The sequence below is a fragment of the Ambystoma mexicanum genome, chromosome 11, assembly GCF_040938575.1.
Source record: "Ambystoma mexicanum isolate Mex_15411 chromosome 11, UKY_AmexF1_1, whole genome shotgun sequence".
NCBI classification, from domain to species: Eukaryota; Metazoa; Chordata; class Amphibia; order Caudata; family Ambystomatidae; genus Ambystoma; species Ambystoma mexicanum.
The window spans coordinates 814,776,432-814,801,583 of NC_090934.1; the positions used below are offsets into that span (position 1 = coordinate 814,776,432).

Genomic DNA, 25,152 nt, shown 5'->3' on the forward strand with positions numbered 1-25,152 from the left:
AATACCACTCGTCTCAGTGACAGGGATTGGGCCCCTTCAAGCAGGCTGGCTTTTGTCCATTCCCCTGTGGACTATTGCCAATAAAATAGGTGTCTCGCACTCTTTCTCTGATTCATCTCTGGACTTCAACACTTCAAGAAGAATTTGCTTGGATCCTGTTGGGAAAGTATTCCTTTCCAAAAGACCTCCAGTTGAGCGGTGAAGGAAGGTAATCCAAGACACAGGCAAGCTCTGCTCTCTAAAACAAAGTAAGTTCCTAAAGGAGGAACTCCCGTCCCCTGCACACTTTCACAAGCTCAGGATGAGCCAAACTGTTAATATAACTTGAATACACCCAGAGAGTGTATAGACATTTTACAGTACTTATTAATTTGTATAAAACACAAGAACTTTGTTTTGTATTCAATTAAGAACCTCAACACATCAATTGAAGATATTTTCAGTTTCTTTAATTTTCAATAATTCATAGAAGTACTCTATACACTGTTGGAATTTTATCAGCGAATATATGTGAACAGTATATATTTAACCATGAATGCCTTGGAGAACAAGTTACCATATGGGTAATTATATGTTTTTTTGAAATTGAAATTTCCCTTTAGATGTGATAAATTTTGTTGCATATGCCCCTGAAGAAGAGATGAATTTCTCGAAACGCGTTGGGCCATCTATGAATTATTGAAAATTAAAGAAACTGAAAATATCTTCAATTGATGTGTTGAGGTTCTTCATTGAATACAAAACAAAGTTCTTGTGTTTTATACAAATTAATAAGTACTGTAAAATTTCTATACACTCTCTGGGTGTATTCAAGTTATATTAACAGTTTGGCTCATCCTGAGCTTGTGAAAGTGTGCAGGGGACGGGAGTTCCTCCATTAGGAACTTACTTTGTTTTCGTATATTTCACAACCCATATGCCAGGGTTGACTGTTTTCTTCCCTGCACCTTAAATGTTCTAAAAGCATAATTGTGCTATTTAAGATCTACTCAAATTTACAAATATTTTAAAGAGGGGTGCATGGTGAACACATCTGCGGTTTTCAAGCTCTGCTCTCTAACCATCCCCAAGGTACATTGGGGGTTATCTGCTACTGGAGAAAGACATGCCTCTCTGCCAGCTACACTGTTACCCAGGACCTCACTGGAGGTGAAGGACCTCTGTAGGTGTTTGCCAGCCTCCCCTGTGCTTGTGAGAAGGAGAACAAGGACCTATCTTGTCCCTGAGCCCTTGAACTGGGAGTCACTGAAACCTGAGAGACAGATCTGCAAGGATTCCTTTGTTTTTCATCGAATTGCTTCAAGTCGTATTTCAAGTCCATTGGACAAAATTGGACCACCAGGGCCCATTGCTGCTGCTTTCGGTGCTCTCTTGAACTTAATTAAGAGAAAAAGAACACCAAGCGCACCTTTTCAATGATGCAGTTTAGTTTGTGTCTAGGTTTTGTTGATGTATTTACTGCTCAATTTGGGGTATTTGAGGTGCAGGGGAGAAGTACTCAGCCTTGGTATCTAGGCTGGGAAAAATACAAACAAAAAAAACTAATTAGGAAACATGCATCCCCTGCACACTTTTTTATGGCCTAGGCCTAAAGAAGTATTTGTTGGGATTAGTCTAGTGTCAGAATCTCCAATGTAAGTGGAGGGAACTGAACAGACCATCCTATTTTTCAAAACAATATATAAACTTAACAATATGTAACCTCATACATAGAAGGCAGTTTCAAATGTAGCACATATATCATTTGACAACTTCTGAATTTGTTTGATATTGTAATCCCTAGCAATTTTTTGAATGTTATGCTCTGTATACGAAAACTTAAACATGACTGCAACCCCCCCACCACACTAGCAATATCTACTCAAAATATTGTAAAATTGTGTTGAAAGTTTTAAGAAGACATTAGTATATTCAGTTTGTCTCGTTATATATGAAAACTGTTCTTAAAAACTTTCCTACCATATTGTAGACACGAGAGTTTGCAGATTAACTCTGTCTAATTGTTAAAAAATGAAAAATGAAATATTTTATGTAATATGAAAAGAACTTATATTTTTATAAATGTTGTAAAAGTTTGTTGATCGAACTAATAAAACAACGGTTTAAAAAAAAAAAACAAAAAAAAAAAAAAAATGTTTAGAAACAATTTTCTTTTATTTGTTGCAACTGACCCAATGCGTTTCGAGTATGTATCATTCTTCATCAGGGGCATAAATTAATTTTCATACAATTTCCATAAAGAAAGAAAACATTTAAATTTTACATTAGGTGTCTCAAAAGGATCAACTTGTATCTATTCAACAGAGTTTGTCGCTGTACCCTATATGGATGTAAACATTAATAATCACATGGAAATATTCAACCATGGAGAAATTAATCTTATTAAAACATAACAGGTTACCAAAAGGATACATTGCAGATCAGGTGGCTACTAGGCGTTCTATTTGTAGGAACTTGAAATCAACTCTATACACTCTAGTCTTGGACATCATTCTGCTAGTCTTATTTTCAAAAATGGGAAAGGGGACAGGTTTTTTTTCAATAGAGAAATACAGTCTATACTCTCTCATTGTTAATTATTGTATGCATTCAATAAAATTGCCTGGCCTTGTTCATTTATTTTTAGGTGGTAAATATTGCTGATGCTTTTGTGTAACCGGCAATAGGTGCTTAGTGCTTACCTATTTTCTACTGGTGGTGTTCTTCCACTGTGAGCCTATTACTGCTAAGGGCCCTGTTTTGTGCGTTTTTGGAACTTATGACCATGATACCTGCAGCTTGTTCACTAGATTGTACACCTTGTAGTTGGGGATAGCGATAAAACATGTATAATTGTTGGTCTTATCTTATCACACCATTAAACAAAACGATGTTGAAAATACAATGCTTTCATCATAGGGAATGTACACCTGTAACAAGACAAGGCTGCATACCTGTCCAACAATATGAGGTTCTGCTCTCCGTATACTGCTCCAAACTCAGAACATATGTAAAATGTGACACTTTCCAGCTGTCATCATCTTATGTCGGGTAGCACCATTATGGGAGTGCCTGGCAAATGACTATGCCACGTCTACACAAAAGGCAAAACGGTAACTTTCCCAATGCTTGTTTTTAATAGACTTTCATCCCAAGAAGACACATACTGCTTATAAATCAAGTGACCCAAGACACACTTGCTTAAGAACATGTTAATACATCAGGAGCCGGTTTATATCTGTAAATAATCCATAACCTTTAGAAAGGCTGCTCAAAGAGATCCCAGAGGCAGGGCCGGCCTTAGGGATGGGCGGGTCGGGTGCATTTAATAACAATAGGTATTCAGAGGATTATCTCCCTGCTGCGGGAGCGAGGCGGGAGCGAGGCGGTTTTAATTGGAATGGGGCGCTCATGCGCATGAGCGTCCTATTCCAGTGATTAACTGCTAGGTGCCGGAGCAGGGAGTTAGAAAAAAATGTGGCACTCCCCTCATCGCCCCCTCCTCACCCCTGTTGACCAGGGGCGCACGGAGATGGGGGTGCCAACTCTGCCCAGGGCGCTAAGCCTGGGCCTGTCCAGGGCATGTGCTTTGTGCAGGGAGGGTCAAGTAGTGGGTGGCAATGGTCAAACGTAATCGAATGGCTGTGAGTCGTAAATGGTAAGTAAATAACCAAACAGGATGAGTGTGTCTCCTCACATCTTACTCCTCTTCACTTCCCATGACAGTAGTTTTGGCTCATGGGAAGCAATTTCAGCGCCACCTAAAAGCCAAAACTAAAAATGAAAACCAGGAAAAAAACGTTTTTTATTATTGGGGTGAAGGACGGGGGCAACACCTAGTGTTGAAATTGGCATTTCTGGCGTTGGTAAATTCGACCTTTGTCAAAAATGTGTATAGTAACTATTTGCAGGTGGTCACAATGACAGGAACAGCCGCCAATCTCATTCTATAGAAAGTTTAAAAAGTTGTCCTGTGCAAGTACTTTTATCATGCTTGGTGAGCGAAGGAGTGTGAAGAAAAATAAGGGAGGGTCTTTGCAGCTGTTACAAGAAGTGAACATAATATTTGTCTCTTTGACTAAACGTTAATGTAATGTACATCGTGCACATGTGTAAACAGCAGAAGCGAAACCGCTCGGTGCATCTGCTTCTGTAGTTCGCTTACCGAGCTTCACCCGGAAGCTCTAGTTCCACACTTCCGCCGAGTGGGTTCAGTGTTGCTGCAGAGCAGAGTTCGTGCACCCTAAGAAGACATAACGTGGACGGTTCATAGATAAGGCGAACGTGTCGCACCAGCCAGCATGAGCTCCGCCGATGGTTACAGTCGCGGCTCCAAAAGGAGAGCCAGCCCCGACGGTCATAGCGACGAGGTGAGGGAAGCTTAACGGTGCAGTGATTACAGGGCAAGTGACTGCGAAGTGGACGCACAGGGAAGGTTAGAGGAACACGGAGAATTATAGTGGACACATGGGGATGGTTTCAGGAGCACGGAGAATTATGCGAGGACTTGCGCGTGTTTGTGATTTCTCAATGTCTGCATGTATTCTTATTTAGGTACATTTGGCGTTGCTTTTCCGAACCAGTAAGCCCAAAAAAGAAGCACATTTAGGGTTTACAAACAATGCCTGAGAGCATGCGCGAGGGCTATTTGTGGGCAGAAGCAAACCGGAAACCCGCCTTCTAATACTACTGGCAAACCCTAATTGAATGCATGTTGAATGTAAGAGGCTTTGTAATCCTATATATTTTTTTTTTTTTCGCGAGAAACTAAATTGAAGGTAAAGGGGTAGATGTACTTTTTTGGCAGATGACTGCAAAGACGGTTCTTTAATTGGGGGGCTGGGGGTCCTGGCCCCTTCATCCCCATCACCTTTATTTGCATTTCCAGAAGTGAGATGACTAAGGGGCAGAGCAGGCTTTAAACCTGGTAGAAGAGGGTAAAGGGCATTTAAAATAAAAAAAAAATCGGGGCGCACGGATCAGCCAGTGCCACTCCAAGAGCCGGCATGTTTGCTACCAATTGTGCCCTTGATTTAAAACACACGGCGGTGTCCTTTGGCGTCGATATCCCGCTGTCGTCTCTCTCTACTCCCACCTGAAATACAGAAAAGTTGAGGAGCATAAGGTGAGGGTCGATGTTGATGAGTCATTTGTGTTTTGAATCAAACAGGGCGATGTGAGGTGACTTCTAGCTCCGCTTGTCGAGTGAAAGGTATCGTCGCCAGGAACTGAAAAAGTGGCACGGTGGTTCACATAGATCTCTTGAGTAGGTGCATTCATCTATTATGTGGTCTTACGTTTCAAACGTGTGCTTTTAAATGTACACACGTAAGAAATACTGTTCTTTCTCAGAGGCTTGAGACTGAGTATTTGTAATGAGCAAAGAATTCTCCAATTAGGCAGACGCTGCCTTTGAACAACTTGTCAAGACGTTGTCTAAGGCTAAGCCATAGGTCTCATTAGCAGTTTTAAAGAAACATACTATGTATCACAACATGTTCACTCTAATTGTGTTCCCGCAGAGGTTTTCTTGCCTCTGCCACCTTATACACTATCTCTGACCACCTGGGTATGTCCTCTATGTTCAATTGCTTCCCAGCTAGGTTCATACATACATGCAGGTGACTATTTAGGAAAATCATGATATCTGCCAAATGGTGCGAGTACATTGACCTATAATTGCAGAACCTGGCATATGGTTTGAAAACCTAGGTGTGTGATGCCAATATCTGGAAAATGGCATGAGTATCTGGGCACATAACTGCTGTTTTCTGGGATGTGTCTGGGCATATAATGCCAACATTTCGCAACTGGTGGCAGGCTGTTCTATCCTACGATGCTTTTGTAGATGGACAAGTTATCAAAATACCTAGCCAATTTTTATTTACTGGCATCTGATTGTAAAAATCTAACAATTTTCCAAGCATCTGTAAAAAATGTGATTGTGTCGCTATGTGACAGCTTTGAATGTCGCAGTATGGCAAAACCTGGTACACGATGGCAGCCGTGTCATGCAATTGTGTGTTCCTGGGCATTCAGTGTTAATACCCAGCAACAAAGAAAATGTTTTCAATATACACAAGGCAAAACTGTTGGCTTTTGTAATACTTGTTGTACGCTAGTTTTTCACAACAAATGAAACGCACACAATATTGCATCTGGATACCTAGAACGCCAAACAATTGCTGTTAATCTTTAAGGTGCAATCCACCCAGTTTTCTAACCCTAATATGCACTCCCTCTTCTCTCTTTTGTATTTTGTGTATATTTATTTATTTTTTGTGTTCAACTCCTGGGCCCTTTGCTTGAAGACTAACATCCTGGGTGCGAATGTTGCTTAGCATAGACGACCTCGTCTATTCCGAAATACTCAAGCAACGTTGGATATGATGATATGATATGGCATTTGTAACGCGCCTACACACAAGTGTTTCAAGGCGCGACGAGGCAGGGGGGGGAACAAGGGGAGACAGACAACGATCCGACTAGGCCAGGTGTCATTCAGATCGTGCAAGTGCAAGGGTAGGGGGACTGGGAAAAAGTGCAGGGGAAGGGGAGAGGGGAAAGTGCAGTACATGGTTAGTAGAATACAGATAAATAAGGAGGCCAGCTGGTGGCAAGTGCAAAAAGTGCAGTACATGGTTAGAAGAATACAAGATAAATAATAGGGCCAGCTGGTGGCAAGTGCAAGGTAAGTGCCGGGAGAAGGGGCTGTAGGATACAGAGACAGTCCCGTAGTGCAGGTAGGCAGTGCAGGGAAGAGTGGCTGGGCCAAGGACCGAGATCGGTGAGTGGCCCAGTTGCAGGTTCAGTGATTTTTAGCAGGGGAGAGAGGGGAGAGAAAGCGGAGGCAAAGAGGAAGGTTTTGAGGTGCTTCCGGAACCGGAGATGGTTCTCCTCAAGTTTCAGGGAGGCAGGAAGGCTGTTCCAGAGGGAGGCCCCTGCTGCGGAGAGAGATCTACCCCCCAGCTCGTTGCTTGGAGAAGCGGATGACCCTGAGGTAGTTGGAGGTGGATGAGTGAAGAGCTCGAGAAGGAAGATATTTAGGAAGAGAGAGTTGAAGGTATTTTGGCCCAAGGCCCCAGAAGGCCTTGTGGACAATGCAGAGGGTTTTGAACTTAATCCTCGCTGCCACTGGGAGCCAGTGTAGTGATTTCAGTCCTGGAGAGATACGGTCCCTTGGCTTGAGGCCAAGGACAAGTCTCGCAGTAAGTTCTGGAAATTAGAGTGATGTCTTTTGTAATGTCACCTTGTCGAATGAAAATGCTATAGATTGCGATCCCATAAAGGATTGACTGGTGGAGTTAATACGCTTTTCAGAGATTTGCCCCATCCAGGGGTGTTGGAATTCATGAAGGGAATATTCCAGAAAGGCAAACTAAAACAAAAGCAGAAGAACGTGCAATAGCCTATTTTTGTACGGTAATGTGCATAAAATATCACTGCGGATATTTGAAACGGGAGACATGAATACTTGGGGCCTGATTCACAGAAGAATTTTAGAATGGCGCAATCCCATTAAGAAAAGTTCTGTGAATCGGGCCCTTAATGTTCAGCATGCTAGTAATAATATTTGATCTTGCTATCGGAAAAAAGGCAGTATTTCCTAAAAGGTTTCTAAGTGCATGGCCCACTCATCTAAGCATCTGGAAGATAGCAGGGATGAGTAGTGGAGAGTAGGGAAGAAATTAGTTTTCAGCTCTCTGCGAAATATAATCTGAGATTATCGGTGATGCAAAGAAAACCAGGGAGAGACTGTTCCAGAGCTTTGCCCAAAGAACCACGCTGGATCCATCAAAAGCCCTGCACCGCTCAATACGATGGATATACATAATTAAGGGCAGTGTATCATTGGGCTGCACTAAGTGACATCACTTAAACGGATATTTAAAATGGAGTGGACCCAAAAAGGGCTGTGTGTGCAATTTAAATGTGATTGTACACTTTATTTATTTTAGCATTTATTTCAGCAAAGTCCTCGGGCATCTAGGCGCTACTTACAAAGTTCATGGTGCAAGAATACACATAGTTACAGGCATGAACAAGGTGTGTACACACAGGCTAGCAAGCCTCATTTCGTGTTACAGGAGGCGACATCAGGTAACATGTAGGTATGATTAGATTGGCAAAGCCTAACCTTATGTTACGGGGGGCTGTATTGGGCATCGTATACTATACCATGCTAATCAAACAATTAAATAGCGGTGCAACAGAATACAGTGGTGGGGGAGTGGGGGAGGGACGAGAAGAGTGTAGGAAGGCCTCGTTGCTACACACCGAGAAGCTGAGAAGTTTTAAGGTACAAGGGATGGGCAAGTAGGGTGAAGGGGAGAGGAGGATGGAATGAGGGAGTGTTGAAAACAGAAGGTGGGACTATGCATCAGCAATACAAGGAGGATATAGAGGGGAGTGCAAGGATATAGGGGAGGGATCTAAGGGGGGCAGGAGGTGGAAGTAGAGGCAGCCATTGGGTACAGCTAAGTTTGTATTTCAAGCAGTACAAGGTGAAACAGCGCACACTGGTCTAGGCCACAACTAGATTCGAATTTCAGGCAATACATGGTGAGGCAGCACACTCAGCAATTGGGCACAGCTAAATAAATTTGAGTCCAGATTGGGTAGAGTGAGAGGGTCAGTCCCAGGTGTGAGGGACGAGGATCGATGGAATTTGCCGGCGGAACTGACCTCAGAGAAACGTAGAAGCTCAATTTTTCCATACGTCCATAAAGTTTCAGCCTCCACGTCAACGAGTGGTGAGCAGACAGGGCCTTGGAAAGTGGGCCTTTTGAGGGGTGGGCCGGCTAAAGCCTGCCGTTCCACCATAGGCTGATAAATATTACAGGAAGCCAATCGGTGAGCAAGGTGGCCGATGCTGGTGACCACAGGGATTCTCTTAATAATACAAAAGGGTGGTGGCATCTTTTAAATGCCACAAGGCTTGCAGAGAAAGACCTTCTAATGTGGCTCGCACCTCGGGCAGTGTGCTCAGAGGACCACAAACGGAGGGTAGCCTGTCAAATGTCCTAAGTATAGGGGAGATGTGTCTAAATCTGGACATACGGGTGACCACTCTGGCCTTAGACTTCTAAAAGTATGTGAATGGATGACACTGGAGAACCGGCATAAAAGGAATGAAAAAAATAGTGTGAACCCACAATAGCGCACGCCATGGTAGCACAATGTTGTTCAGTTAAGAGGTATGTCTCACTTTTTTTTATAGGTAACATTAAATAGTAATGGGTTTTCTTCAAGACTTGATTTATGTGAGCAACCATAGAAAGGGAGGCATCGAGTCCATACCAAGTGTTTTGACTTTGGTCTGAACTTTGATAGGAAAACCTGCAAGTGTAAAGTCGGGGTAAATTGACAAATTTTGTAAGAATGGTTAGGGAGGCTACTAGCACAATCTGTTTCTCATTGGTTCAAACCCAATCGATTCTGTGCCATGCTTTGTTCCATACAGCTAAAAACAGTTGGAATCTGCATAATATTAGAATGACACTCTCCATCCAGATCTGTCATCCCCATAATTTTGGAAGTAAGCATATGATTCGAAATTGAGATATGATGAGCGGGAGCTAAAGCCAGCTCTTGGGTATCGGGCATCACACAGTAGGCAGGAGCTACTGCTGGGGAACCAGGAGTGAGTATACAGAGCATTGCAAATCTAATTTCCACATAAAATGCACACATTTCGCTCATTATGCATTATCCTTTATATATAAAAGGGGTCCGAAATGTGACCTGATTCTCTCAAACACTCAGTCAATGTCACATGTGCATGTTTGAAAGGCACTAGTATGCCCCTGGAGCCAAAAGTAGCTCCTGGTAACTGTTGTTTCTAAGCTAACCAGGCTCTCCTAGGTTAGAAGCAGCAGGTAAATAGCTCTCAGCAATTTTGAACTCTGAAACGCCTAGATTTGTTGATAAATTATGTCAGGGTTTCACATAGCTATTGATAATAATAGGTGGCATGCAAGAGCGATGGTGTTTGCTTCCTCAGAAGAAAAGCAAGCCGTTTTACCAAATATTTAGAAGCGAAGGCCACTTCTCAACGTTCAGAGCAGTGTGATCTATGGTATCAAATGCGGCAGAGAGATCCAATGACATCACGGCACCTACATGCCCCTGGACCCGAATCTGGAGGAGTCCACCAAGGAGAAAGCTCGATTGATGATCCCCCGAGGAGTTGATGCAATTGCTGTTGTGAAGCAGTAATTTGATCCAGGATTTTCAGTGAAGGTGAGTCAGTAATGTGACAATAACTGACAATTGTCAGGATCTAAGGTAGAGGCATGGCCATGCTGGTTTAACATAATCTGGGACAATGCTATCTTTAAAGGACACAGTGATGACTACTGATCACAGGTCATAATGTGTCTGCACATTTCTCAATAATGGTAGCAGGACCAGAATCACTAGAGCTGTGCCCGTCATTCGCCTGTTAAAGGTTGAACAGCAGATACCTGCTGCGCTTGTCAAACGCAGTAAGTGTCCTATGTGAGTGACATTTTCCTTTTTAGATTCCTTGTGCACCTGATTCTGGATTTCCCCTCTTCTCAATTCTACCTTGTTCTTGCTTGGATAGTGTACTGCTATGTGCTGGTAGTGCTGCTTTTTTTAATTTTTTTATTTTGCACGCTGATTTTCGTTGGGTGTTTATCTGACCTATGGACTGTTTACCCCCCTGCCCAGTTGATCTGGACTACAGTCATTTAAGTTATATATCTGGCACAGTAGAGGGTGGGTGGATCAGGACTTAGACTTGTAGTAATTCTCCTTGTTTTCTTTCCTCTGCAGCTGAAACGGTCAAATGTTTGCCTGAACCATACGCACCTGGGTTCTTTGTTACCATACGGGGGTCAGTGCTGCCAGGTAGAAAGTTATCACTAGGGGAGCCCAATATGTGGGTCAAGTGGGTCCTGTCTTACTAGAGTGTAAATCCCTACCATGACAATTGGTGGCAGCAGAATAGGTACTGGTAGAAATATGTGCTGTGAGCGACTAGGAGCAAATACAACCCCTGCTTTTCAAAACAGGTTTGGATTTTGATGGGCCATAATGGAAGAGAGCATGGATTCAGCTAAGTGGTACATGGCCATGAATCGAATTTGAGATTAGGTAAGCAGGAGCTAGAGGCAGCTCCTGGGCAGCCAGCAGTGACCACGAGTGCGCACTAGGGATCGAGGAGCTAGGCCATAGCGTTCTGCCAATCTGACTTCAGCATGAAATGCAAGTGTATCATTTTTGTCCATTATTTATAACTTCCCTCCTTATGTTTTAAATGCTGTATGTAAGTGTCCCAGTGCTTATTTATAGATTGCCCCAGAGTTAAATACACATGGGTGTGTTTGTTCAGTATCACTTGGCCAGGGGTCCGAAAGGAGCTCCTGATGGCTCTTGGTGTCGAGCTAATCAGGCTCTTCTAGGCTGCAAGCAGGAGCTAAATAGCCCCCTCGCCCTTAAGTTTCGAACCATGCATGGATTTTGCAATTGTTCAATACTTGAAAGAGTTCCTTAGATGAGTTGGAAGCATTATTAATTGAGCGAGAAAACATTTCTTGGATTTGATGATGGCAGTTTTGTACGTGGCTAATTTGTTGTAGGCTATTTTCCTTATAAGGATTTCTTTTCCATCTGGGTCCGTTGCTCCTTATCGTCTTAAAAGCTGCCAGTCTAGCAGAAAACCATTTATTGCCCCTATGTCTTTATCTAATGATATTGGACATCAGCAGGGCTACAGAGTTGCAGATATCCACAATGTTGACCTTGTAAGTAGCAATAATGTTATCTGAACTGCACTGATCTGAATGCCATCAATATTCTGAAAGAGAGGCCTAAACAAACTGGCAGTAAGGGAGTGTTTCTAGCAAAAGACAAGGGCCCTTCGAATTTAACCCATATAGTTGACTGAGATTGTGCCAAATCAAGAATGATTGCATCATGGTCTGACCAATTAATGGGGGTAACCAAAGAGCAGATGGGTGTACATTGCCAAGAGATCACCCAATAAAGTATTTGTCGTCATGTATTTTAACATGTCGGAATTTCGGGATACCCCTCATTAATGTGAATGAGAAATCTGCCCACAATGATTCTAAATGGATGCGCATTTTCCCCTATGAATATTGGGGATATCCTGAAAACGTGTCAGGATTCTGGCCGTCAAGGCCTGGAGTTGGACAACCCAGTTTATCTAGATGGTACCAACAAAGGTACCACTGAACAATCTGTAGCATGGGCGAGGGCGATGGAGCCACACCTATTCAGCTAACTGCACTGGCTTCAAACTAAGTTCTAGAAGATGCTTCCATAGACAACTCTCATAAACGTCAGGAGATGCTTGAATAAGACATGGCTATGGGTCATCAAGGGGCATCTTTTATGCCGTCTGTGGTTGGTAATTTAAAAACAGTTACCTATCTGGGCAAAGTGGATTATTAGAGCTTTAATTTCACCACCACAGAAAATATATAAATGGAGAGGCGTTTGGTGGAAAACCAAACTTGGTGTTGGGAATTGAAACCGTGCTTAAACTAACCCTTCTTCCATAAAACTTGGCCCATGCAACTCATACATGCAATTCCAAAGTTTAGGATCATTAACTCCTATGACAGCATTACTTCAATTTCTGGAATATCATAATCTCACCGACGTTAAGATTACTGTAAAATTAGTAAACGATTGCAAGACCTTTTTTGGGAGACGCTGAATCTTTTGTTTCTTTGGGTTATGATATATGTTGTTGAAACAATTTGTATAAATAGACAACCGGTCCAAACGTTTAAATCAAAATTCCTCACAAATTTAAGCATAGTCTAATCGCTGAGCCCAATGGTAAAGCAATGCTACATTTACAGTGAAATCATATTTAAGTGGGGTACCCGAGTGGTGCATGTTGACTAACAGCCTGTTAAAATCTGAAGACCCAGTAGACTATGGCAGGCATGGGTTGCCTTCCACGTTACAATCCAAACAACCGCACCAACCATAACATAGTGTTTGAACATGTCCACTTACTGTTTTGGAATTCCAAGGGCATGAACATCTTCAAATCCAATCAGGAAATTGCTTTGGTAATTGGAATCAATGAAATAGCTATTTTCAAGTGGTATGAGCCACAGGTAAGTCATTTGGGGGTTGCAGCCTGACCCCTGGTGACTTCCCTGTGACCCCTGGCACTGCCTTTGCAACCCCTGGCCAAGGAACACAAGGAATCTAGCCTTTTCTCTCGGTGCTTGGATTGTTTGGTAATCCAGCGAAGGCCGGTGCAAGCCATGAAGGGGGGCAGGGGGGTTGACACATTTGCTCACAGTGCTCAATTTTAGGGTGGCATTAAGTACTTTACACACACTTTCTAATTACAATAACTCATTGTGTTGCACACAAGACCAGTGTGTGTTGTTGCTGCAGTGCCAATGACGCCCCTGGGGAGCCTGTGCAACAAATGGAATATTAAGGCTCGGTCCTGCAGTTGGCTTTAGCAGTTTACCTTTTACTTTAAGAAAAAAAAGAATCCCTTCATCACTTCATTTTGTTACAACACGCAGGGCCAGAGCTTCTTTTTAAGTTTGTAAATTACAATTAGGAAGGCACCCTGTTTCATGGGCCCTAGGATAGAAGAATAAAATCGATACATTCTGCTGTCCTGAGAGTGAGCGCAGACACAGTGGTGGCATGTCAGACCCACCAGGTCCAGAAATAGCAGTTGCTTCTCAGATTGCCATTCAGAGCCTGTGCAGAGTCCTCAACGGTTGACTGGTCGTGCTACACATCATTATGAACGTGTGCACTGCAGCAAACCTTCGCTTGTGCTGACCCAGCAAGAAAGACAAATCTGTTAAAAGTTATTTCAGACAGTCACACCACCATCCTGCCTTCTAAACACAACTGTAAATTTTCTTCTCAGCACATCCGCACACCTCTTTGGCCACAGGTACCCCTCACTTTAGGATCTTAAGTTTAATTCTGTGCATTTTAATTTGGATACATCACAAAATAAGTGGGTGTTGCTACCCTGTGACTGGAAACTAAAGAAGCGTAGCTTTTATGTGGTCATCAGATTGCGGCTACATCTTTCTCCTGTTATTCAGAGGCCAATAAACCTGTCTCGTGGTAATTATCAGCCCTACGAATGTCCACAAACAAAAAGGTTGTCTGCCTGCATGCAAATATTTCCCATGGGAGCATCAGTCTTCACTAACCGGCTGTGTCACTTTAAACGTGCCCTCGCTGCATTTTCAGCCAAAAACAGAACTCACAAAAATGTGTTCAGTGATCGCAGACAAGTAACATCCTGCTTCTACATCTTTTGTACAATGGGTCTTAATGTTGTTCAATGAAGTTCAAGGAGGCTCATTTTTTTGCAAACACATTCTCAATGATAAAACCATGGCACTCACCCATTCAAATTACTTTTAGGAAAATTAAACATAATCTGTTCACTACACAGCTTACAAACCCACCTCCAAAATGGATCGCCTTTTATGTTGCGGCAAACTCGTTCTTCCCATACCTCGTAACGCGTTGACTGTGTGATCATATTTGCTCTCCTGGGATATAACCAGTATTGGCCAAGCCAACAGTTTTGGCTGATGAACGGGAATTTAAAAGGTATTTGCCAGGCAGCAGGCACTGACATTTTGGCCCAGGTATTCCCACTGTTTCCTGTTGCCATCATATGGCCAGTAGGGGTGTCACGGTATTAGTTTTATCACGGTACGATAACCTTCTTGCCAAATGACGGTATAGCAGGTGAAGTTATCTAATCTTAACATATTTTCTAAAAGGTCATATATTGTCAGATTTATCACACGCCTTTAGTTTACTTGTGGGCCAAAACGTGTTCAGTAATCGGATATGTTACCCATTGGTATGGCAGCAGGGAATACCCACAGAGATGATTGAATTTCGCAGTGTGACTTGTATGTAAATTAAATGATAGAGCCAGGGAAATCCCCCATTGTCATATGTTTAGCAAACATTATCCATTATAAATATATAAACCGCAAAGTTGCCAACCCAAAGTAAACCCTTTTCCTTCTTAGTACTGTATTTATTCTTCCTATTGCTAACATATTGTTTGTGTCAGGCACGTGTGGTTTATGGAATGGCATTAAAAACTGCTCCAACTGAAACTACTTTGCAGACGGCACATCCCTCAGTGCAAGACCAAGACTGCGCAACACTTGCTTACTGCAGCCTTTACAAATCAGATAGAAAAGCACATTTAACAGTATACCGGTATAAACAATGTGACGGTTATTATTGTTCAATTAAGTGGTTCATGGTATCTTTAACGGTATACCGTTACAGGTAGGCAATTATAGCTGTGCCTATCCCATGCCTCCACAAAGGTCATAACTATTGACGTTGCCAATGCTCGTGGTTTAAAAAAAAAAAACATTTTGACTTTTTTTTTTTTTTTTTTTTTTTTTTTTTGCGTGTCACTTTCAGCATTGCACACATTTCAGTCCAGGCTCTATGCAGCGCTCTGAGAACACATATGAATTTATGGAGCCCTATGAAGGAGCACCAAGATGCACCGGCATCGGACTTTAAGACACCAGTAACACTACCAAAATGGCAGCCAGACTGCTGTTTTCTCACTGGGGCTTGGGGAGTAGTGCCTAGCTGCTTTATTTTAGGAATGCACACAGCTCATGCATTCAAAGCTCGGGCTTTGCTCTGCATACAGGTCCACGCTATCCCGGAGCATAGAAAGCAGAGCGAGATTCAACATGTGTGCTTATTTTTCCACTACAGGCTTAAAGGTCGCCTGTGGAATTGTAAAGAGGGGCAGCTTGCCTTGCACCTGGAAGGAACGGCTGTTGTGGTTTTCCCAGTTGAATGTGAAGTTTACTGGGGTTTATGCATCGGAGTAGGCCTATTGAAGGATGTATTTTCAGATGACTAAAAATAGGAAACCCCAGTGTATTCTTCTGATAGATTGGATGGCATGTATCTGAAGAAACGCAAAGTCTGGTAAAATAGTACAGCTCGGAGCGTTAAGCACTTGCTTCAACCATCCCTGTTCCCCCTGCATATTGCAGCTTCCAGTAATACAGAACCGACTCAGCGTTTATTTTGATGTAAATACATTGAGGTTATTTAAAGTCGGTGTTTTTTGGCTAAAATAAAAGTGGGCTTTGTGCATGCCTGGGCTAGGTATTTGCCAAGCACTGCCATAATGGTCCTACCGACCAGAAGAAGGCAACAGCGTGAAAATGGTATGCTTATCTGGGCATAAGCCTGTCAAATTCCTACCTAAACACAAGTCAAAATGGTTGGCTTAGTCCATGCTTTTTTTTAACAGGACTTCAGTGAAAAGTGGCTGGAGGCACACTTGGATCCATTTACAGAAGCAATTAAGCCATTTACTCTCGTAAAGATCAATTTGAAAAAACACTTGGGGCCTGATTCACCGAGCGTTTTCCAATGGGATTGCACCATTATAAAATGCTTCTGTGAATCAGGCCATTAGTCCTTTGCAGCACAAAGCTTGATGTTACTGCTTGATTAAAAATCTACATGCTCCGTTAGTGATAAGGAACAGAAAATTAATTTTGCTGATGGCTGTCTGCATTAGATTTGCAACTGAGGTATCATGCTTTTATCAATAAATGGGATGGCAAAATCAAAATGGTAGTAGCCTAACCTGGCATTTCCGTGGATCTGGATTGGCACTCGCAAGTAGTTTTAAAGAAAATACTGTGGTATTCGATCTCTTACTCTTCTTACCCTTTGTTGTATATCTTCTTCTATTGCTTTGACTTGCTTACCCTTTCCTATGAATCCCCTCCAACCCTCTGCGAGTTAGAGATTGGCATGTTAGCTCAGTGGGCTAATGTATCTGCTATAAGTGTGTGTGTGTGTGAGCTGTTATCATTCAGGGTCACATAAAATGATGCAGATTATAAATGTTGGGCTTTCTAAACAACATTTACCTTTTCTTTAACTCAGTAGGTTGGTATATTTTATAATCGATTTTCATGGTTTACCTTTAGAATTCAATTTTCTTAATTGACAGGGGAATGAATGCATGTGAATACCTTCAGCAAAATAAAGATTAGTTCTATCTGCCTCAGTCCATCTGCTGCAGCCCTACGACTATAGCATTATTATGAACAATCAATGGTACTAATTTATCGTTTTTGGGAAGATGAATGCTTAGTCTTTTTCTAACGAGTGACCTTGCAGTTCTGCCGCAGATGCCTAAATACATTAAACCAATATGGGAGCTACAGGTTGCACACGTCTCTGAATATTCAAATGGTTCATGTCTTTTCCCACAAATGTGTCACTTATTTGACCGTCCTCCAACGAATACCTTCCCATTGTTTATTCATGACGATTACTTATCAAAGGTAACGCCTGTTTTAAGTTTTATGTTTTGGGAAGCATTTTTATTCTTTCTTTATACCCATGATATAGCCTCTCTGCTGCTGTTCCAGCCCAGAGTTCGAAATTTTATATCTTCTGTCGCCAGTTTCTGGCGAAAGTAGAACATTCTCGCAAAGTGACCCCAAGCTAAATATCCTCTATACTGGGCTAGAGGAAGGATAATTCTTGACTTCTTTACTTTATAAATTCATGCAATATTTCAGAAAATGTAGATTCCCACACGACACAATGAGTCTTATTGTACTGAATGTGGGATTAGGAAAGGCTGAGCTAGACCCACCACAATTCAATCATGTGACCTGCAGATTGCACACACAACACGGCTGTGTGAGTTGAATTACTGTGCCAAGCTACTTTAACAAGATTTGTACCTGTGTCCTGCAGGCTGTCCACAGGGTTCTCAAGCAAGTTCAGGCAGACCATTTTACAGTGCTTTGCATCAGAATTCAGACTTGTGGCCCTCAGGTTTTTTATTTCTTGTACATTTGTATGGCTCCTATACAGCCAAGGAGCTTCCAGGTGCCACAAGTCGGTGGTGCGGGGACAAGGAGCAAAACAATAACGGGTCTTGTGACATTTGGACCGTGAAAGTGCAGAATAGGAAGTAAAAGGGGGGGGGGGCAGGTCTGGAAGGATGCATGGGGATGGGGGGGGGAGAGGGAAAGGGGAAGTGGAGGGGCCAGGCAAGTGCTATGGGAGCCAAGAAGGCAAGTGCCAGGGGAATGGGGATAGACTAGTGCGAGTCATGTGGACCAGATTAAGTAGGCTGGTCAGGGAAGGGTTCCTGAGGGGGAAGTGCTGGTTAAAGGGGATTACCCAATGATCTTTGCAATAGTTGCTTTTAACCACTGCACTCTTACGCAGATGTCTTTAGCAGGTGCATTACCACGTTTATGGGTTGTATGAATCGTGCTGACTGCACTTTAAGCAAACTTTGTTTTGTCACAGAATAAACACCCACAACTTTCTGTCCAACATACAAACATACACACTAAGGGAAATATAATCTCTAGCAGTGACCACAAACATTTCCTGCCTATCATTTACACCCGAGGGCTAATCCAAAATAACAGACACATACTATCTATTATATTTTGCTTTATATCCATACATACACCCATTTCAGACATGTCACAAACTTGTCCAACTCCTTCTGGTTCACCACACTAACAAATTGTAAATATTGAATACTGCTCGTCTCAGTGTTGGCATATCAATTTAGGCACTGAAGAGTGAAGACCTGGATGGGATTGAGAGGATTAGAGGATTTCCTGATAGAGGACACTGGCCCTCATTACGACCCTGGCGGTAAGGGGTTTACGCCAGCGTTAGCTGCGCCGACCCCTTACCGCCAACTACGAGTTCCCAGAGCGCCATGGTCACTTTTCCGCCCGCTTTTTGCGGGCGTAAAAATCCATGGCGCTATGGGACCTCGGTGTTAATTACGCCACCGTAGTGTACGGTGGCGTAATTAACACCTTCCCCACTCCCATTGAGCCCTATGGGGCCGAAATGGGAATGGGGAAGGGTAAATGGGTCAATGGGGACTTACCGCCCCGCCGACCTCGGAATGGGGCGGTAAGTCCGCCATCCGCCATGGCGTAAAGGGACTTTGCGCCATGGCGGAAAAGTCCGCCGATGGCGGAAAAAATCCGCCAGGGTCGTAATGAGGGCCACTGTATTCAGAGACATTTTAGCAGTTGCAAGTGTAGAGTTGGGTGCAAACATGTTTTTTTTTTATTTTTATTGGTTAATACATGGTTATACAAATAGACAACCTTTAACCACAATTAATCAAGAAGAGGCTGAAAAGAAAAGCAAACGGAGCACTTTCACGTGTCGGTCCACTACTTGGGTATTAAAATCCTTTGAAAAATAACAATTAAAAATGTAACCAATGGGAACGTTATGACAATTTTTTTTTCTCCCGACAGCTGAATTTTCCATCATCATCTTCTGGTGTATGACCGTATTTGGTGATCACTTCCGTCATTAGGATTGCTCTCTGATGTTCAATGGCTGAACATTCCATCACCAGATGCTTTAAAGTTTCTGTAGATCCATCGCCTGACACAATCTGTACATCAATGAATGTACTTCAGACTTCCTCTGCCTTAAGGTTTCATTGGTGGGGAATACATTTTAAACCAAATCTAAAAAAAACAGTCTGGATAAGATTGCAGATATTTAGGGATGGTATTTAAACTGCGACTTTCTTCCAATGGTTTTCCATAGGATTTGTATTTTTGTCTTTCATCCTGTGTACAAATCCAGTCCTGAATGTACAGTTTCTTTTTGATCTTATTAGGGTTAGTAATAAGGGTTTGTTCAGATTCAACCAAATTCAATGGTAGTGTTTTGTAATTTGCTTCCCATTCTGTCCAAGCAGGCTCCGTTCGTTCGCTTGGAGCTTTCTTCAAACACGTAAAACCGCCTTTTGATCGGTCTTCAATGCATTTCCTCAAGAACGCCAAGGACTTCCAGGTAGCCATCTCCTTAAGGGAGGACCCAACTCCATGCAGACCACTTGTATTGGTGTACTTTTCGGGATCCCCAAAACCTTCTTCCAAAACACTCCCTCAATTCTTCACCTGTTTTAAGATTTTGAAGTTGAGGGAGGTTTCGGCACTGTATGTCAAAATTGGTGTCACTTTTGATCGATTTTAAAATGCAATCAATGGGATCATTTTAAGGAGTATCCTCCCTTGTCCTGCCAAATTCCGTGCTTTTCTGATGAGGGATTCATATCTGGGAGTGTCAATAGAACTGGTGTTCAAACAAACTCCCAGGCAAGTAAGTGAATTCACAACTGGTATTTTCGCACCCAAAAGGTGCCATTCCATCAGCATTTTCCCTCGTTGACCTTTCTGAAGTCCTAATTGCAATATCATTTGACTTTTTCGGATTTATTGACAACCCATTTAACTCGATGTAAAGCGTCCATTTGCCTCTGCAGACCCACAGGGGTCTGGTTCAAAAGGACCAGATCGTCAGCATAGAGAAGTCTTTCGATCTTAATGTTGGCTATGTTTGGCGGGAAACATCTGGTATCAGTGAAAGCTTGGTCAACATCACAAATGAAAATATTAAAAAGTTCTGGGACCAAAGGGCAGCCTTGCTTTAGGTCCTTGTTTGTACACACCGCTTTGGTTCGAAGGCCTGCCAAATTCAATCTTACTTTTATTGACGTCTGAGTATAAATCTTTAATCGGAGCCAACAAGTTGTTTGGGCAGCGCCACTGGTGTAATTTATTGCACAACATCAGGTGAGTAACTGTGTCGAACGCTTGCATCAGATCGTTGAACGCAAAATAAATCTTATCTTTGTTCCTTTCAGTACGCGCTTTTAGAAGATTTATGATAAAGATGTTTAATGTTTTACCCATCCCCTTCACAAATCCTGACTGCCAGATGTCCCTATGGTCTGATGTTGTAGACCATTTAAGTAGAGGTTTCAATATCGGGGGCACAGATCTTCCCAGCGACATCTAACGGGGCGATGGGACGATAGTTGGTGGGGTCAGACCGGATTCCCTTTTTATAAACTGGGATGATGGTTGATGTTTTCCAAGAACTCTGAATCTTCTGGGATTTAAGAATATAGGTAAACAAAATTGATAGAAATTTGGCCCATTGTAATATATCCTGCTTTAAGATAGCATTACTTAAGCCATCTTGCCCCAGGGCTTGTGAGCTGGAAGACTTATGGATGTTCTCCGAGATTGCAGCTGCATTGGTTTCAATCAAGTACCAATTTGTTCGTTCTCGGGGTGGACTCGACTCTAGCTCATGGTCTGGGTCATAAAAGTTAGTGAAGTGAGTCATCCATGAGGCGACCGGTATAGAGTACAAAGTTAAGGGCTCGTGCAGGGTATTTAGCTGATTTATTATAGCCCACATCTCTGCCGTATTCTCTGCATCTTTTCTCAAGAGAACTTTTTTTATACAATCGCAACCAGTTGTCGACGGATCTTATGCCTTGAAATCATTGAGGTAGTGATCTTTAAAGTTGCAATTTTCTGTTTCAAGATCTTTTTTTTTTGTACCAACATCTGGTCGTAAACATGCTTATGGGAGATTCGTGGTTTGGTATTTCCCCATTCTTCACCTCAAACATGTTAAATAGACCTAAGTTGTCCAGTCTCTGAGGTTCCTCCTTTAATTGCTAATGCATAATGGATAATTTTAACCGCTCTGACAGGCGTCTGGTTTGTACAGAGTGATTTTGACTCTGTTTCTCCCCTGTCTGACATCCAAATTAATAGGATAGATTTGGCTGTTGTATTGCGCCACCGGGGTCAGTGTCAAAGATAGTAGATTATGATCACTGGCCCCCATAGATTCAACCTTCATGGTGTTTGTTGCTGATGCCATCAATCTAGAGATGCAGATATAAGCCAGCAGTTGACCACCGGCCTTTCTTTGTGATTCTAGCCGGAATGTCTCCAGGGGTATTCCCATTTAGTATTATCAGATCTTTTGAGTAGACGGTCTTCTTCCAAATTAGTCCTTCTTTCCACTGCAGTCGCTCTAATAGGGTTGTTAATAATCTCTCCTTGTTTGTCTATACGTACAGCGTTTAAATCGCAGCATATCAAAATCCAGGAATTAGTCCATTTCATTCTACATCTATCTATCCAATCCGCCACCTGAACTGGGAAATTAAGTCTTGCCATACTTGCCAGATTCCAATAAAGATTTTCCTTGTTGGAATCATTCAGCCCCATTTTTCCCACCAGTATTTGAATTAGCGGAGTCCGGGTTAATAGTTCCACTTTTGTAAATTGTAATTGATCTTTGATTAATATTGAAAGACCCGACATAGGCCTGCTCTTAATTCCATTAATGGCAGGGTTCAAATAAGACAAATAACCCTCCATTAGTGGCAAAGTTCTCAACCAGGTCTCCTGCAGGCACATTATGTCATGGACTTAGATATTATCGCCCCTTTTGGAAAATAGATGCAAACAACCCCTCTTGTTCCAACTTGCCACAGTGAGGGGTTTGGAAATGACGGATTGCGGAATCTACGGCATTTTGATCTTTTCCACACCCAGTCTCAACCACCCTTTCCAGTTTTCTTCTGTTCCTTTGGTTTCTAACCCAAGATCTTCTTGTTGGTTGGTCACTGTTTTTTGGTCATTCCTCCTACAGTTTGATCTCCATCTGTTTTCTCTTTTATTTGATCATGCGTAGTGGTTATCTACCCTTGGGTATCGCAAGTGTTTATGATCTTCTCTTTGATGTAGTTGTGATTTCTTTGGCGATCCAATTATGATCCTTTCTTCAGGTAGCTCAAATCCCAATGGTCTTAAGGAGGGTAGCTTCCTGTTTTAACAGTTGGGTAAATGATCACTCTATATGTTTGATTCTTGTAGAAGAATTCAACCATTGCCAAGTCGTCCAATGTGAAAGGTCTTAAAGTGGGTACGTGGTGCAATAGTCTAATATTCAATATGTTTTTTCCCTTGAGGTTTTGGCCTTCATTTCATACATAATCACTGGAGCTGCCTCCTTCGTGGGGGTTATTATTGGGGAGCAGATTTGTGCACTTCCTTAATTTTATTTTGGTCATTTGTGACCACCCACTTGGACTTGGAACTATCATCCTGATCTTTACCAGTAGATATATTCTCATCCCTTTGCCAGTTTACACAAGAGTTTTTCTGAATGTATCTGATCTCTGCGTCCTTTCTTGTTCTTCTAGGGTCTCTGAAACTTTCAATTAAAGGATTTGGGCCTATCAATCCTTTGAACCATTCTGGCTTTTGAGCTTTATCCGTATAGTCTTTTTGTTCATCCTCGTTTACCTGGTCTTCATCCACGTTGACTTTCATCATCCGTAGTGTGGTCTGAGATGGAGTACGTAGGTACATCAGATCTATCGATGGACTATCCATTTCCACATTATCCTTCTTTTCTGATTCGTATCCTGTTACTGCCGCTGGCTGTAGATGTATGGTATGCACTTTTAGCAGTAAAGGTTTAGGATTCCCATCTGAATTGACAGTATTTTTGTTAGGAGGTACCATGATGTTAAGAATACATTTTCGTACTACATTTCCTCTGTTTGTATAATGGTTTCTGATTCTTAGTGTTCTCCATCAACCGAATCTTCTCAGCATCAGGATTTGTTGTTAATCCCTTTTTTCTGTGGTCAGTTTTTTTTTTAATCAACTTCCTTGATGCTCTTTGATCCTTGTCCTGTTTTTGAGTTGGTGTAAGTTGAGTGTAATTGTTTGGAATGTTTCCGTGGTTGATCAGGCCTGTCTCCTAACTCCTCAGTAAAGTCAGGAGGTCTGTTTCCTGTAGAGCTTTTTTTACTTGCAAATTTCTCAATCGGTACATAATCGTCTTCCTGTGGTCCTAGCTTCCCGGCCGGCTGTGATATTTTTTTAGTGGGTGATCTAGATAAGTCCACTCTACATTCTCCTTCCGAGATGCCTGGACCAATTTGATCTGTGCTTTCAATAGTTTCACTGCCCGGCTCAGAAGGTTTACAGCATAATCCTCAGTAGTTTATTCAGATCCCCCTCGCATAGGTTATTAGGGGTTTTTAAAGCCACATCTTGAAGATCCGGGTTATCAAAGAGGCTTGACATTCGTCGAGATTGTTTTTCTTTAATCAGTGGATCCAAAATTGTGTGGAGCAGTGCTGCCACTTTTCCAGTACTTGAGTCCATATCTTTCTGTATTGCTGTAATAAAAGCTTCATTGAAGATTATTTTTGACGTTAACATGGCCAACATTGTGGTTTGGTCCTTTAGCTTTTCACCGACTTGTTCATATAGCTTCACAAATGGAGCTAATATAGCTGTCGGCATGGTGATAGTTGTAAAATCCGTATGTAATCCCACATGAGCTTCAGTTTGGTTTCAAATACCCATTCCTTCCTCCTGATGAGTTTGGGTGGAGGCTTCCCCCCACGTCAGTCATTCTGGGGGACCAGTTTATTTGTTTTGGGATTTTCTTGTCCCACCAATCCTTGGGGGTGGGGGGCTAGATCAATTGATGATCTGCCTTTGTTAAATCTTTGTGAGTTAGAGTTGTACACTTTAGGGGTTGTTACAATAGCACCATTTGTTCTCACACTGTGTAACTCCCTGAGACCCATTGTTTAGTTATGGATATTTCCCCTCTTTCTCTGCTAGTGAGGCACTTTCTAGCAGTAGCTGATCAGGGATTTCGGCTCCTTGATTACCCCTAAATTTCATAGTGCCGTTATACAATGGTAATGTGCCCTGATATGAAAAACCAGTGCCTTGTGCAGAGTCAAAACGGAAGAGCCCTCTCAGCTTCCAAATATTCCTTTCAGGGTGCTGATAAGGAAAAGCAGATTGCTTTCTGGGGTGCACAGTCCGTGCTTTGAACTTGCTTCTGGCGTCAGCCACTGCTTCTAATTAGTGTCTTCCTCCCCCGGCCCCTCACCGATAAGGACCCCAGGAAGATCTTTTGAGCCTTACTCTGTCGGCAGAGAAGTAACCGGCAAGGCTGACCAGGTAACGATCGACTTGTCTAAACTTGGCGGGGGCGATGGGGGTAATGGGGCAGGGTGCAGTGCTTTTTGGGGAGCCTATCGGCTGGTCCACAGTGCTAAAAGCATTCCCAGGACAGTCACCCTGAAGATCGGCTGTCGAGGTTTTTTCTGTAGTGCATTGGGATCCTTCTTCTTGAACTGAACTTGTTAAGCCGTTCGAATACTCTATAATAATTTCATTCGGGTTGGTATCTACCAACTTGTTTTGAGTTTGTAGACTCGCGACGTCGGGG

General features: G+C 42.5%; 1 protein-coding gene across 1 annotated transcript in view; it reads left to right on the forward strand.

Annotated features, from left to right (window-relative positions):
- The first annotated feature begins 4,169 nt into the window (after window positions 1-4,169).
- C11H11orf58 (chromosome 11 C11orf58 homolog) overlaps window positions 4,170-25,152 on the forward strand; it is a 210,624-nt gene continuing 189,641 nt past the window's right edge. Inside the window, exon 1 of the mRNA XM_069623762.1 lies at window positions 4,170-4,349. Coding sequence (XP_069479863.1) covers window positions 4,281-4,349 — 69 coding nt within the window. The 5' untranslated portion in view covers window positions 4,170-4,280. The remainder of the gene's footprint in view (window positions 4,350-25,152) is intronic.